This window comes from Chelmon rostratus, chromosome 20, assembly GCF_017976325.1.
Source record: "Chelmon rostratus isolate fCheRos1 chromosome 20, fCheRos1.pri, whole genome shotgun sequence".
Lineage (NCBI taxonomy): Eukaryota > Metazoa > Chordata > Actinopteri > Chaetodontiformes > Chaetodontidae > Chelmon > Chelmon rostratus.
The window spans coordinates 21229905-21247065 of record NC_055677.1 but is presented as its reverse complement, the minus strand read 5'-3'; the positions used below and the strand labels follow the sequence as shown (position 1 = coordinate 21247065).

At 43.6% G+C, this 17161-nt stretch overlaps 1 protein-coding gene across 1 annotated transcript in view; it reads right to left on the bottom strand.

Moving 5' to 3' along the window:
• Positions 1-2360: 2360 nt before the first annotated feature.
• Positions 2361-17161, bottom strand: part of LOC121624306 (matrix metalloproteinase-16-like) — a 79748-nt gene continuing 64947 nt past the window's right edge. Inside the window, exons 8-10 of the mRNA XM_041961967.1 lie at positions 13087-13237; positions 12445-12560; positions 2361-8131 (exon numbers count right to left, since the gene is read on the bottom strand). Of these exons, the coding sequence (XP_041817901.1) occupies positions 7797-8131; positions 12445-12560; positions 13087-13237 (602 nt within the window). The 3' untranslated portion in view covers positions 2361-7796. The remainder of the gene's footprint in view (positions 8132-12444; positions 12561-13086; positions 13238-17161) is intronic.

Sequence of the window (17161 nt, the reverse complement as noted above, 5' to 3'; positions counted from 1 at the left end):
AAGTAAAGCATCTTTTGTTGACCTTAACCTTGAGCTCATATTTCAGAGCAGGACAGGGTCATATGTGTGATGCCCTTTTCTGTGAATTGAGGTTGCATGGCTGCGAAGGCCACCTGAGACCATGGTTTGAAATATGTCTAAAAACAAGGCCCCTCACGGCGCTGGTTTTTGCAGGACAAACGCTACAAAATATGAACTTGTGACCTGTGCAGGAGAAGAGAAAACACAAGCCCACAGGGGCTCGTACAATAGATGTGTAAGGCTGGCAACATGAGTCAACTGAGCTCTGTGAGCTCTCCATTAACTACTCAACTGCTCAATTGTGTCCCAATGTTCCTGCATCTAAATCACTATTTAATGGGTCGTTTTACTAAAATATCCAGACATTTACTCTTGTGTGGAATCTAGAGGAATGGGGCCTCTTTAGGAAAAGATGCTGCTTTTTTAAATGTAATTTTTTAAAGCTATGCTCAGTCTTGTTAGCAGTGTGGCTCCAGGAGTGGTAATGTCAGTCTGTCCATGGTCCATCACTTTGGTCCTGTCTTGAATTTCTCTTTTGGATGCGTTGACATGAAATTGGAATGACATGACATTCCTGGTCCCCAGAGGATAAATCCTACTCGTTTCCTGACCAGATTGTTCCTCTAGCACCTCCATGAGTTGACATTTATGATTTTGAGGAAGCTGTCTCAACAACTATTCGATGGATTTCTATGATGTTTGGCTCAGAGATTCTTATTTCCTTCAGGATGAATTGTAATAACTTTGGTGATCCCTGTGTTTAGTGCTAATCAGCAAATACCAATGCTAAATTAAGATGGTAAAATGTCTCACACAGCTGTTAGCATTGCTGTAGTCTTGTTCAAAGAGACATATAATCACCATTATGACAACTAAAGTAACTATGAATTTTGGGCGAAATTTAAGTTGCAAGTTGTCATCGTCCTTTCCTGAAATATGTCATTATTGTTATCTTTTTATTAACTGTAGTAGTGTTGGTAGTTGGTATAAGCCTGCAGAAGTCTGGGGTGAAAATGGAGCTTTATGAGCAGATGCACCCAATAATTCTTACCTTATAATCTATATAACCTTAATCTACATATCAAGATAATGCCTGCGGCTCCAACCTCAGCAGCCTATTTATTGGATGTGCCATGTTGTGCCCTCAGTATCATTAAGCTAAATGCTTACTAGGAGGGATGGCAAATGGACGCGACAGGGAGTAAGTAAAAGTACAGAAAAGAAGTAGTTCTTGACTTCATCTTCGTCTGTTTTGTATTGAACCTCTCTTCCTTTGTGTTCAACCCATCAGCCCCATACCACTGCAGTTAATGATGTGAACATAGCATGCATAACAGCAGCGCCGGAGACAGCTGGAGAATCAGAAACCAGAAAGCTCTCCGTCAAAACATGGTGGGAAATCTAAACAAAATGTCAGCAATTACAAAAAAGAATCTAATACTGTTACAACAGTGCAGAAAAAACCTTCAACAAAAGCATAATGTGTCTCATTTGAGTGTCTGGAACGTACAGTGTGCCCTGAGTATGTTTTCATACCCATGTAGGTGTTATTCTAAGCAGATTTCAGCGAGAAGGTGCGCAGCTGAAAAAAACATTTGGAACCAGTGATGGAAATGATAGAAATTGGAAACAGATTACAAGTTCGTCTGGTCTGAGCAGCTCATTCAAAGCCAGCAGACACAGAAATGGGTATTTCTTTGCAGATGCAGAGCTGGTGTATTGCAGCAGAGAGGTGTCATTGATTTGTTCATTCACTGTCATTACATGGTGCTGTGTTAGAAACTTCAGTGTCTCATCCTCCGTCTGAATTCTCTTGTCCTCACAGAGGAGGACGTATGAAGATGGTCTATTCTGTGGTATGAGAAATGCTCTGTGCCTCTGAATGGACTAGGAGGAGACTGGAAGATGGCTTTCATCTGTCACATTTCACAGAGTGACAGTAACTATCTATTTCTCTACAAGAAGGAAAAAAAAATCATTACATGGCTGTTCACGTCTATGAAGGAATGATACAGACTCTCTGAATTGATGTGGGCGGAATGACATGAAAGGCCAACATATGATCAGAAAATTGGAAAGGAAAGTTAACAGAAAATACATTTTAGATCCCCAACACGGCTGTTTAATATTAAAATACCTGTAAGAAAAGGTGTTTCAGAGAAACCGCAAAGTTTGCGGATCATCTGTAACTTTTCCCTGCCAAACTGTCATATAACGACAGAGAAAGCTCGACCGTATTCCTGCAGGGGAACGGCGGCGGGTCGGGACCATGCATGCATGGACGCGGGCATGAACAAGACAAGGATGCATGGGAACATCTTTTCAAATGTGTTTATTGATCGACAGAGCAGTGCTTCAAAAGACAACTACAACAGAGGAACGATGCGGAGAGACGTTCAGTGGAAAAATGGGAGAAAAAGAATAGACATTTTCTTAAATGGATGTCACCACAGTGCCTCCCCATACATGACATGACATGACAGGTCAAGTGACCATCCGCTATGCCCCATCCCCCACGGCGGCTGTGCCTGTCAAGCTTTCCATTCTCACACGGGACATGTGCAGTTTCTACAGATAACGGTGGCAGATTTACCTCCTGAACCAAAGCTGGCTTCTCATGTCCAGCCAGCGAACATGCTGCCTGAAATGACAGCTGTTTCTAGCAGATTTGATTTGCTAGCTAATCAAGCTAATGCTAGCTCCATGAAATGCTTGAAAAGGCTGCTTGTGGTGTTTCCAGCTGACTTGTTTTAAAACGAGAACCCTGTAACAAGGTGTCTCAAGTCCCAAGTATTATATGGAAAAGCGTAAGGCGGTATTTCACGTGTGTCCTCAGGGTGGAGCAGTATGTAGCGCTGAGCAGGGCTCAGTGTCCATTCAGCAGCTTTATACATCCTAAAAACTGAGAACAATCAGTCAACTGAGTCTACAATAATAAGTCAGTGTTCATTTTTAGTAAGTCTCCTGGGTGAAACCGCTGCGTTTCATCCGCCACAACCTTTTTCCTACGTCCAACGTTTTTGCACAACTAACCTCGTCGGTTAATGATCTCCTTCTTGGTCAATCACTACTGCAGGTAGGCTGGACGTGCTAACAATAGCTCATGTTCATTCCTTACACCTCTTATCTTGTGATTTTGGTTGCAGAGAGGTACACGACTCTTTGAATACAGCCCCATGCACACTGCTTTGCTGTATGGAGAAAGCCAAAGCTTGACAGACCCAAGGTTTAGCCCAGAGTCAATTCTGACACTGAGCGAGCAGAAAAGGAGGTGCTGGGATGTCATTCACATACAGTACACACATTAAATGTCACCAGACTAACAGAATGATCCAACAAACACATGAAAACTGAAAGTGGCAACATGAGTCGTTGGCAAGCGATGTTATAATGTTGTCTCTGAATATGGAAGATCCGCTGGCCTCCCTGCTGCAGAACACAGTACAAGTAAACAACCATTAATCTCAGTGTGTGTTCCCTATATATGTTTTAACCTTTTTCATGTGGGCCAGAGCAGCAGCTTGACCCCTTCAGACCTTCAACAAGCTTCTTTCAGCTGCTTCACTGTGCCGTGCTAATGACCACCACGAGGATATACGGTCCTTAACCTATGAGGGGGCCATTAAGCAGTGCACTGTAAGGACTCGGGTTAAATGAAAATTTATTACTTTGGTTCTCGTTGTAATCACTCAAGTTTTGAACCAGTGACAGGAGGAGGAGGAGGGCTGACAAAAATAGCACCATAGAAAAACAGCCCTGGCCAGTGTCGGTCAGTTTAGCACCAATGTTTTAGCCTGGCAGTCGCAAAAGAGGCTGCTGAGTCCACGGGGATTTGTCCTGGCTCCAGTTGTGAGGTTGACATGCTTGCAAACACGCACACACACACGCACACGCACACGCACGCACACACACACACACACACACACACACACACACACACACACACACACACACACACACACACACACACACACACACACACGCATATACACACACACACACAGTCCAGTAAGCATGCACAGGATCAAGATGCAGAAAGAGATTCACTTATAAAAAGCCAGACACAGATATACAGATACGCACAGGCGGGCAAAGCAAGATTGGGTTTGTGGACCAACTTATTACTTCTGTAACACCCACACTGCACTCTGCTCAGAGCACGCTCACACATGTACACACAGATTAACAAATAGAAGTAAAAGAAAGACTGCTGACTGGCTTTTTAACACTTAACTGTTGTATCATTACTACAGGACTAGTACATACAGTATGCACATCTGTAGGGAACAGACACTCAAAGTCTGTCTTCGCAGGGATGGAGAGAGAATAGACAATGAGACAAAACCTCAGGAAAAAGCACCAGTCTAAACATAGCTGACCATATAATGCCTTTGTCTAAAAGCAGAGAGGCAATTTCACCACTGAACAGTCCTGCGATGAGAGCCAATGAACTGCTATCCCTAAGAGTGTAATTTCACACACACACACACATACACAGACTCAGTTTGTGTAAACTGGTTTGATTTACACCTTCTTTGTTGTCAGTAACTATATGTCAAATGTGTCCCAGCAAAGCTTGAATAAACACTAGCGGGCGGTAGACGGCTCCTGTTTCGCATTCAATGCACAATAAATGGCAGCACTGGGATCGTACATCTAAAGCACTGATTTTAAACAAGCCACCCAAAAATACAGCAACACACAACACCAGAGGAGCTGAGCTCTGGGGCCCGGATCAACATGTGTACAGTTTTCTCTGATCAAATGCTACTTTTTGTTTTTCTTTCCTGCTTCTGGCTGGGTTTATCTCTGGAGTTCAGAGTTCTCTGCAGTTTGAGTCAATATCTTTATGTACTGTGTGCCAGCCCTCTGTCCTCTTAGGACACACTGGTTCCAGCCAAGTTACAAGTTGCTTGAACTCAAATGCATTGGCAATAGTTTGATTATGAAAAAGGAAGAAGAAAGGTCTAGCAGAAACGGTCCTTTTCATTTCAGCAGGGTCGTGGGGCGCATCCCTGCCTGTGTTTGATTGACGGCAGCAGGGCAAACTGTACTTGCACTGTAGCATACGTGCCATGGGCAGACAGCATGTTATTGGTATTGAAGAGTGAAGACCACACCAGCGTCTAATCACACCCAGGTGACATTTGCGGGTATGTTTACACGCTGTTTAGTGTGCTGCAGCTGAGCAGCTAATTAGCTATTTAGCCTGTAAACTGACATTAACAGTACACTTTTCCCAGGATTTCTTTGGTGGCTGATGTAAAAAACGTCGACCCAAAAGTCCAGGACACGACAAATGCGTTCCTGTTTGGAATTAAGATGCACCAATAATAGATAGATTTCATTGGCTGTACTCGAGTAGCAAATGCTAACACGCAAATATACGAAACTAAGGTGAACATGATTAACATACCTGCAAATCAGCATTGTCATTGTGAGCATGTTAGCATGCTGCTGTTAGTATTAGGCACAGCATGGCATATTTTGTGGTGTCATGAATGTTAAATTTCTGTTTTTCAGTAAATAGTCATGAGATCAATTGGTTGGTGGACACGAGCACTCAACACAGATTCTGGGTGTTCATGTTCCGTCTTTTTGCAAGTTTCAAAGCCCAGTTTCACCATCCGGACTGCATGCAAACCAAACTGAACACCACCCTGCTGTATTCACAGCATCTAACAGCTGCAGATAACATACACCTAGACGCTCACAAACATAGCAAGCAGACAGTCAGCAAAATCAGACGTGGGGGAGACAAATGTACAAACAGCAGGGATGCTCACTGAACACACATACGCTCCACACAAGTTCAAAGATGAGAAGAGAGTTCGAGGCAGCGCTTAATCATATATTGATCAATTTATTCATTCTGTCAGGACACGTTTCCCCATTGTCCCGAAGTCTTACACAAAGAAGTCATGGTGACATGTCCAATTTGTTTTGAGCAGAAAACAGGAAAGAAAGGAAAAAGCAGTATGTGATCATGAAAACAGACACACATTCAAAGATGCTCGCCACGACGGCAACAACACTACATGTTTCCTATGGTTAGTTGGTTTGTTGAGGCCAATTTGATTTGCCAATCACTCATCAGATCTCCCAAAGATTTCCCACATGTACCACTAGAATCTCTTAGTTTTTTTTCTTAGATTTAATTGTACCTGGAGGGAAGGTGGAAGGGGTTGGGGTGCACTTCAAATGTACAAAAATAAATGCAAACAGTATTTTCAAGAGAAAACTTCCTCCTCAGCTTTTGAGGGGTTCCAAAGCCACATTGAGCAGAACCGGCTGGATGTACAGTATGTAAATGCTTGCATGCACGTTGACACAGGCACTGATCTTGACTTGGTGTCTCACTTTGTGGGTCCTCAGTCAGGAGACAAGAGCATTCTTGGAACTGTGAGCTCTCTCAAACAAGGCAGTTAACAGGATTCTTTTAAAAAATGGTCTGTCCATTCACAAATAACCATACAGAATGACCATTTTGGATGCACGCGTCTTTAAACTGAGGGGAATATGGGCCAAGGACACAAAATAACATCAGCAAATCCAATAACAAGACTCTCAAGCTCATAATCAGCCTGACTTCCGTTGATGGAAATGATAAAAGTAACAGTAACAAATATCTTAACACACAAAAATAGTGGCTTAACTCCAGAACCTTCCGACATCTTTTTACGATACAATACATTACTCTCAATACAGGCTGACCCTAACTGTATATTTTATCCAGAATGGCTCAGCAAGCCAGTGCTGAGAATTCTGGGTAACGTAATAAAATCAAGAAAAACCAATCACAGGAAGCTCACAATTAGCTTCTGTTACAAACAAACAAATAAAAACAAAAGCGGTTTACAAATTGAAAAAACAACAACTCCAAGAACAGCAAACCAAGCACAAGTAGTATGATCTATAATTAAGGCGAGTTAAAATATTGCAGAATAATTTGGCCCCTGTGTCTCAAACAGACTGCCACAACAGTCAGAGCTCCCCGACTCTTAATCGCTGCAAGGATCCAGAGAAGAGAAGGAAGGATGAACTGAAATGAGGGGAAGAAAAGGCCAAAGAAAAAAAAAGTGATCCTCTTTGGAGAGAAATTGATTATTTGGTTTAGTTTGGTCTCTTCCTCAGGAGCGTGTTAAAGGGAACAGTGAGGACCTCCTTTCTGAAAAGAATTCAAATAAAAACGTTAAAAAAGAACAGAAAGGGGATTGATTAAGTCGTGTTTATCTTTTCAGCGCAGTATGAAATGGGGGGGACAAGATCAGAAAATATAAAACTGTTGTTTAATCAACAACCTGATATGACAGATGGCAATGCAGTGCCCCGTGGGAAGAGTGCGTGTCCCCCTGAAAGTCCTCCTTCTGATTAAGAGCAGTCGGGCAAAGAATTAAAAGAAGAACGGGGCAGGAAGTCAAGTTTCTGAGATACAAAGTGATGCCGACCCTCCTGTTTTTTTTTTTTGACTGGGATTGAAGGTCATTTCAGGCAAACTGTCCCCCTGCTCCCCTGTTTGTTAAAAAGGCTGGGGGCTCACGAAGTCGACTTTAAGTCCTGGGGTCACCTTCTGCGTGAGGGACCGCTGACAGGCTGTTTGGCTGTTTCTACGGGTCTGAACCAAGGTATCAGATCACCCAAAGGGAGGAGGCATGGCTATGTGTTTTCACTAAAGTTGTCCAAAGTCCACTGTCCTCCTCTGTGGAAGTGGGGGCTGTCATCCTGTTTTAACCTGTCTCTTCTGCCACCCCACCTTCTCATCTCTTTCTGCTGCTTCAGACCCATTCCTGCATGGAGCGTTTGCAGTACAGTATGTGGCGTGGCGTACCCTTCCTCTTGAACTGCACCACAGTGTAGATCAGCACCAGCAGGCACAGCGCGAGCACGCAAGGGATGACGATGGCGATGGCCTTCACCGTGTTCGCCTCATTGTCCAGCTCGATCACCACGTCCGAGTTGCCGTCATCGGTCGGCGGCCGGGCGGGATCGATGGGCGTCAGCTCGCAGCCCATGAAGTCCTTGAGGATGGAACGCGGGTAGCCCGGCTCCACGCGCAGGAACTGGTTGTTGAACTTCCAGTACTCCTTGCCCTTGTAGAAGTAGGTGAAACCTGAGGTAGGGAAACAAAGAAGAAACAGAACCCTGTAAGCACCCCGTTGAAGAGATTTTAAGAGTAACTCCACACCAGACTGTGTCTCGCTGCCCTCTCTGCTTCAAAGCTTCAAGTCTGCTTCACCTCTGACCAAACTCAGCATCACTGATGTAGCTGTGATTGGATCTGGTCACAGGTGTGCTCTGTTTCACATCTAACCACACCCAACAGTGATGTCATGGTGTGCAGACACAACCTGGAGTAAACCTCTGAAACACTGCAGCTCAACCACTGGAGGTCAACAAAACTGCTCTTTAAAATTAGAATCAAGCTCAACCAGAGAGACAACTGCACAACAAGTCGTCACTCTGTATTACAATAAACTGAATATAACACTGACACTTTACTTCAGATGATGGAGAGGTCACCAGTCACACCAAGTGTCTTACTGGCCAAACATACATTTTTTATTCAATGGTGAAGGAAGTACTCAGATTCAGAACCAGACTGGAGTGTAAGTGCACACTTACTATAGTACTTATTATACAGCAGGCTGGCTCTTTTAAGGGCTATATGTTATATGGAATATTATTCCTAAGGCATTAACACATCAGCAGCATCCTAAAGTTGTAGCCAGCTGAGATGGAGCTGATTTAACTACTTTATACAGTGCTGTGTAGCTTCAGCTATAACAATGCATCCCATTTTATCAGACAAGACAGTGTTTTCTGTGCAGTCATGCAAGCATTGGAAAATGGAAAAATGCACAAGTAAATTGTACTTGAGCGTACTAAACATTACATCCCAGCACTGCTGTTAGTGTTGGAGCCATTGTGGTACTTTTGGTTGTCAAAACACACTAAAATCACTTGATTGACTTTCTTTATTGTCTGTGTTAACGGCTGTTCATACGTCTGCCGAGCAGAGCAAAGTTGAGTTCACACTGAATTCTTTCTCATTATGATACTGAACAGACTCTGCCTCGGGACGAGCGCCTTTGCTGTCACCAGACGACGACAGACGGAACTGAAATCGAACTGACGATCACCTGCCAGTGCAGCAACACAGCCGCACCTCAAACAAGCGTGTGTGCTGCTCTGCTGTTCAGCCACTGTTTCCCTTTCAGCTCCACTGCTCAGCTGAGATGTCCCTGACTGTCCCTCAGGACTAATTATAGCTGGTCATAAAAGAGAGGACACACCCAACCAGGAGCCAAACCCCACAGTTAATATCACAAAGCAAATGTCAAGCTGCTGTGGTGCTTTTCAGGTCACAAGAGTGGCAGTTTTTCTTTCGAGGAAATGTTGAGGCAATTGTCCCGATGTCACACAAAACCAGAAGTCTATTTACACAGTGAGTCAGTGTTGACTTTTTGATGAAAAAGTCAGCGATATTTCACTTGGGTCCCTCTGTGTTTGAGTCAAGAGCAATGGAAATGGTGACAGAAGCAAAAAAAAAAAAAAAGAATTCTTTATCAAGCACAGATACCGTTGCAGCAAACACCTTGACAATGAATAAATTGTAACCTAACAATGTCAAGTTTGAAGAAAGCAGTGAAATGACATTTGGGAGCCTTTATATGACAAATTTTCTTGTGCCATGATAATAACTTGTTGTGAAAATGCTGTGTCTATTTGGGTTGACACTAAACTTCGCTGCCTCCTGCAAGCCACTGTCTCTGAAATGCTTGTTGGGAAAATATATGCTTTGTGAAACTGACTATGACAGCCTGGGTGAATTCTCCAGCTCTCCTCTTCTTCACTGGACCCCTTTACACTTTGTTTCTCAAGATTTATTATTTATGCACACTCGTCCCTGGGAAGATAGGGGAGAAAATGCTCTAAATTTCCGGTCAGATGGTGGGGTGATTATTGTAGAAGCCAGGGCTTCTTAAATCACTTGTTAAGTGAAGATGTTTCTGGTGAAGAAGTGAGGAGGTGCAGGACGAAGCTTTAAAAGATTCATCTCGAAAGAAGTCTGTTGCACATGTCTTCTCATATGAGTTTGAGAGTAAAAAAGACTCTTTATAGCACGGAACTGTAACAACAATTAAATTCATGTGTATTTTTTTTCAATTGCTTCCTATATATGCCCAGCAGACTGTGTGCCTACACAACCGACACCCTGCAACTCATTTCTAAGCAGAAGGAAATGAGACAGACACTGTCGTGACCAAGAGAAGACTGAGCCCGGCAGTAATTAGCTCACGCTACGTCCACGCTAATACCTGTTCGTTTTAAATCTCCGTGCAGACGAGAGTTTTACCACCGTGTCAGAAATAATCTCCATCCAGACTAACCTGAAAACGCGTATCACATGACCGTTCGCAAACACTGGGCACGCAGGTGCCGGTGTTTGCCTCCTGCGCATGTAGGCAGTAGAAGCACGAGGAAGACAGCTGCTAGCATAGGCAACAAGGTCAGCAACACAGTTCACTGTTCATTTAAATGACCCGCTGGTACTCGAGGCTCATAGATACAGTATCGCTGAATCGTTCGGTTTCTTCCAGAAAGGGTGATGTGATAGAAGCGTGATGAATCAGGGAAGGACACTTGACTGAAAGCCAAACAATTAGTTTAGCAGATAAAGACTGGTTACAGGGGAAATAGTTCGACTCTGTCTATAGAAAGCTCACAAATGCTACAGACATTACGTGTTGTATCTCTTACACTGTGTCTTTTACAGGCAGTTAGGTGCTGTAACGGTTCCTTGGCAAACAAGAGCAAAGAGCAGTGACTTCCTATATTAACACTATAGAATTCTGTCTAAAGCCAGAATTTGTTGTTTTCATATTTCTGAACTTGTACACACTTGATATAACTTGTTAATAAGTGTGTTTAGACTCACTGGAAGGCCAGTTTTAAGATGTGGAATGAGCCAGGCCAGCTGTTTCCCCCTGCTTCGAGTGTTTATGCTAAGCTAAGATGACTGACTCCCAGCCATAGAGAGTGGCATCAGTCTACTCGAATCAAAACAAATTCAGTTTGGAGACATAAATAGACAAGAAGTTGATGGGTAGTTTGTTTCATGAAGAGGTGCAGCTTGGTCATCAGAACCTGAGCAGTTACAGTCTGAGCAACATGTGGTAGTTTATGCAATGACAGCCAAGCCAATCTACACAAAACCCCCTTCAATCTCTCATCTGGAGTTCAGGTGATTAGCTGAAGAACTGCAGCCGCTCTGGGGAATTTCTTTTTCTTTCCTACCTGGCAGCAGCTTCTGCCACACCCCCCTCCTGCACATGCAACACATGTGGAGTGTTACATAGAGACAGAAAGGTCCAGATGAAGAACAGATAGATGAGGTTGCTGAACACAAACCTACAGTCCTGTGACGAGCATGTGGGTAGGGGGTGGGTGGGGGTGGGGGTGAGAGGTGAGACAGCCTGAGCTGCCGTGGGTGAGAGCCAGGTCAACATCACCCTGAGGCTCCTTCTCTGAAACGCGTTGCCTCACGCACGCTATCGCCGGCAGCACACTCAATTACGGCTGGTTATCTGGGTCAATGTTATGAGCGTGCTACTTGACACTCTGTCTCTACAAACAGCAAGCCCGCCAATAAATGCAGGCCAACACATGTACAACTGGAAGTACATGTAATGCACACAAACACCCATCACCCCCTTGGATACCAATCCACCCTTCATGCTCCGATTGATGCCCGCTCCACCTGGCCTCACCGGCAGACACGCCTGGCTACAGATCTGGCAGCGGATCTGCAGCACAGATGGCCTGAGCATTCAGCACCACCTGCCCTGCTTTTTCCAACCCAGGCGATGCCAAGACCAGGCCCGAACCCACCTGGCATAATACATCCAATGGGAAAAGCATTTTCTCTCTTCACACTATCGCACGAGCCAATGGGGGAGCTCTTTGAGTGTTCTAAAACCCGCCTTCCCACCCTTGGCGACGGCCAACTGGCTTAAACCGGAATGAGTGCCCAGCGGTGGTCTTGTCCTTTCTGCTTTCCACAATCTTGCTCCAACTGGGTCTTATGGCACACTGAGCAGGATGGACTGATTATGGAACATTCTGCTTGTGAAACAATTCAAAATAACTAAAAAAAAAAGGCGTTTCTGGATAAACTGACCTCTTGTCATCTTTCATTCACCATACACAAACACTCCATCAGGCTTTTCGCCCTGATATTGCATGTATGGAAGTGTGCCACTTACTGAGACTCAGTGTAATAACTGGGGCAAATTTCAATCAATGCTACTCTGCTTTACCTCCTGCACAGCATGTGCCAGTGACCAGCTGAAATCAATGCTGTCTGGCACATGAACCGCGCTGTTATTGCCAAATCAGACTATCGGGCAGGACAAATCGTACCATTGGCTTTGTCGACGAAGGCCCCCTGCGGCGAATCAGGCACACCTCTCCACACTGTGATTGGCTTGGGATAACCAGGGTCCATGGTTCTCATTTCCTCATTGTAGCGCCAGTACCTAAAGAGCCACAGGAAGACATGGTCACCAAACACGTTACTAAGATGCTTCAAGTCAACTTCTGCTTTAATTTGGCACAGGTTTTGTGTCAGCTGACTTCAATTGAAAGGGTGTAACTGTCTTGGTCAAAATCAAAAGGGTTTCCCAGGCTGGGGTCAAAGTTCACCGTGGGGTCTTGGCATGTATTTTAATAACAGAAATGTGATGTTAATCATGACCTACAGAAACATCTTTGTAGTGACAACTACACACTGTGTGCTTGTTTGAAGACTGAAAACATTAAATCACCTTTGAGGGATTTTGGAGGAATGTCACTAATTAAAAAATACTAAAACTTAAGGTGAAATGGTAATATTTATGCTTAATATTGTTCCTGCTCCTTTGGCTGTACAGACAGACAGAATATTTTTTTGGCATTTTTTTTGGATAGACATTTTTGAGGGACTTGCAGCTGCTAAACATCTGAATTCAAGACATTTTTTAAAGGTTCCTTATTGCTTGTGAAAACAAACATTGTTGTGCCCACCTGTCGCCTTTAAAGAAGTAGGTCTTGGCCACGTCCTCCCACCACACGGCCGCCTCGATGCTCTGAGCCGGCATGCCGTGGCCGAACTGGGCGATGTCCTTGGGGTATCCAGACTGCAACACTGTGTCCTTAAACACCCAGAACTGCTTGCCTGCACATCAAGAAAGACGGGGAGAAATAAATTAGAAGGACAAGCAACAGCTGGGATTACCCTCCAGGAGAGACACGCGAGAAGGGCAGATTTACACAGACAGATACAAGCCTTGCAACAAATGGCAGGCAATAACCTGTTGCCTTCTATTACTGTATTTGATGTTGACGTTTCCCTAATTTAAAATAGGACACAGACATGGTGACAAGTTCTCCTTGCCCTTGCTTAGAGGTACTCTGGGAACTTTTCAGCGCTGGAAAACTGAGCCAGTAACTGCTCAGCTGAGATAAAGAGAAACAGCAACGACCCTTGTGGGAAAACTGGCGGCCACAGAGCCACATTTAAACATTTTTTAAAGGTTTCCTCGCCTCAAGGAGCCCAGCAAATACCTTAACATTAGGATATTTTTTGGGAGGAGTTTGATGACAATGTTGAAAAATTTAAATCATGTCATGTTTTTTATGATCATTTTCTTGTTTGTCCCTCGTCTCCTTTCCCTTTCACCCCTCCTTCCTATGGAGTAATTGGGTTAAACAGCACGTTTCTGACAGTGTGACCCCAGGAAGTGCTTTTCTTTGTCACTGGTAGAGGTGGAGGCTGTACCAGGATGAAGTGGGAGGTGGGTGGGTGGAGGGGTAATACGTAACAAGAGAGGGAAAGGAAAGAGGTGGAGTGACGAAGGAAGAAGAAACAAAAGATACCAAATATTTTGGCTTCTAATTCTTTACTTTCTCATGTCACATACAGCTTTTACTTCATCTTATCATTCACCTTTCAGATCACTGCCACTTGATCAATCATTAGAATGAGGCTGTAAGCTGACAAAATTCAACATTCCATGCAGAGGAAATAATGTTCATCACAAAGACTATGAATATGATAATATCTGTACAACAGAAAAGCTTTTCTAACAAACTCACAAAAATAAATGTGTCTCTCTTTGGGATCTAAACCCCTCCGGTAGAGAGGTGTTGGGGTAAAGATGGAAACTAAGAAGAGAAAACATGAAGAGGCTGACAAGGAAGAGAAAATATAGAGGGTGTGTATGTGTATGTCTGACTCTTCCTAGTGGAGGAAACAATCAGAAGATGGATAAACAATATGCTCCATTTCTCTCTATTTAAATGGTAGATAAACCCTGGCCGACACAAAAATACATTGGCTTTTATTCATTTGGACAGTTTGAGCTGAACTGAAGCTGGATTCACACTCCCTCCTGCCCAATAAGGAACTGTTGCAAAGTCAGCTTTAAGATGACCTGCACCCTTTTTCTTTCACAAGCACAGGAAGTGGGTGTGAAATAAAGCAGACACGATCTCTGCGAGATTTACGCTCACTCTCCTGCGTCTTAAAGGCCACGCATCTGACATTTAACCTGAAAGAAGCATTGACAGTATGCAGCAGAGGTGGAGGAAGGAACAGTAGGACAAAGTGCTGGCTGAATGTAAATGGGAGTGTAGTGGCCTCTTTTTGGAAAGGAAATTCCTGTCATTTCACCTCTTTCTCTTACAGTGCTCCACTCGTTCTGGGTCACACTTCCTCTGGCCCTGACACACACACACACACATATTATTAATAGAGCTGCGAAAAAAAACTCTTCTCTCTCTATCCTACATAAAATGGGATTCTCCTTTCTTTTCTTTTTTTTAAATTGGACTCGACTTGCATAGCCCTCCACATAAAAGTCTGGCTCCATCTTCAGAGCTGTGAGAGCTGCTTTGATGTAGTGGCGGCTCCGGCATCTGCTGCACTGTCACGACTAATCCCCTGCTTGCCCTCAACAGTGTATGAGGAGTGTTATATAGGATGAAGATGTGTTCCAAAAAGAGACCCCTCCTCCATAAAACAGGCCACACGCAAACATATACTGTACAACCAAGTGAGCCACACATACGAGGACTGGAATTATTATGCACAGTCATACGGACACACACCAGAGTGACTGCGATTGAATGTATCCTGTTTAAAACTGAACAGAGGGGGTGAAAACCCTCAAATGTAATGATCAGTACACTTTCAGGTATAAGTCACAGTCAAGTATAAAATACCTGACAGACGTACAAATACTGACGAAGGGGGAAGAAGATATGACCAGGACATTTACCAGGTAAAATAAACTTGTCACTACTCTTTGCAGGTCAGACTGGGTGATGGTGACACTGTTACAAACGTACATCAAACACATCTTTGGTATTTCTGCACTGGCATTATGTCCATACACGTGCTGGCATATCTGCAATACGCTTATATTGACAGACATATTGGGCCGGCTGATTCACTGGTCTAGCTGTAATCTACAATAACACGCTCTCAGACATGTCTGCATGAGGTAAATGAAGCAAGCAGCTCTGTCTGTCCTCAGCACCAATCAAGCTCTGATTGGATCCTGCCTCCCGGGAGGAAAATGCATATTGACGTATGGATCTTTCTGCATGCGTAGGGTGTCTTCGTGTGACCTCGCTACTCCCAAAGTTTAACTTGATGAATTTAATTTGAATTTATAATGCAACCTCTTATCTTGCGATTTAGGCTAATCAAATAGTCATATTTATACATATATACAACATTTTAGTGTAATTCTTCAAAATCTGTCTGCATGCTCTCATCCAGCTGTGACTGAGGATTCTGTAAAGACACTGTGAGTTTGATTAGCAAAGCTGACAATAGGCTTGATTCTACTGTTGCATATACTTGTCACACAATCAGCGGACTACATATTCTTGACTTGCATACCCAGTGTCTCAGATGAATGGAAACAGGGACTTAAACTTGGCACAAAACTGCACTGTAGGAATGAAGAACACATGCTGAATCTATCTCTAATGTAGACCAGCGGTGTCTGCTTACTGACCTGCTCTGCGAGGCCATTACAGCACCGAGCTAATCAGTGTCTCAGCCATGACTTCAGTGCAAACTAGACTCTAAAGCCTCCATATGTGCATTTATTTTCGGAGAATTCATCAGACGAGGCGCTGTTAGAGAATATTCAAACCGGCTGGTTAGACAAGGACCTGGAGTGCTGCATTTTGTTTTCTGACCGACTTTCTTCCTAATTTTTTATTCCAAATGGGGACAGACAGAATAAGGCCTTCTGGGAAATCAGCTGTGCATGTTCAAATGAAAAATGGTAGTCCGCTAGTATGAATTTTCTAAATCTGTGTGGAATCCCGTTTCTACCCGGCCCAGAAAGAGAGCAGGCTGGAGGATGAAGCACTGAAATCAAACATCCAGAGCTTGTGGGGCCAGCAGTCTGCATTTCCAGGAATTGTTTGGTGTTGAAAATAGAAATGTCTTTGAGTAAAGATTTGTAGTTTTTATCTCAGCAGACTTTCACTGCTTACCTACGTGTCCTTTCACCAGCACCCCCTCCCTCTGTCTGTCCTCTCTGGAGTATAAACAGGAGTTTACAGGGCCGCTTTGTTTGTTTGCTGTTTCTTTTAAGTGGCTTTTCGGCTTTAGACATAATTAGCTTTGAGTCTCAGTGTTTTGGGGCTGGCTCAGTCTAGATTTGAATATGAGACAAGTCTCCTCAGAAAGGTACAAAATCTGAATTTGAGACCATCACACACTGACAGCATGTATTGAAGCTCTTTGTCACAAGAGCTGTGATTCCCAAGAATTATGAAAAGTAATTATGTTTAGCTACAGATGAAGATTTAAATTAAAAAATGTAGCTACCCCCACCACTGAACTTAACACCAGTATTATTAAAAGTCATAACTGGTGGATTATGGTGGATTTTCCAACCAAGTAGGCAAAACACTGCTTTAATCTTGCACAGATTTACACTGAACTCACACACACAGATAAGATCAAGGCAGTTCTTTGAGTGAGCATTATAAGATGCTGCAGTTATTGAAGATAAAACCCCCCCTGTTTGTTTCTAAGTATGGACACACGTAGAGAGCAGATGTTGAATACTAA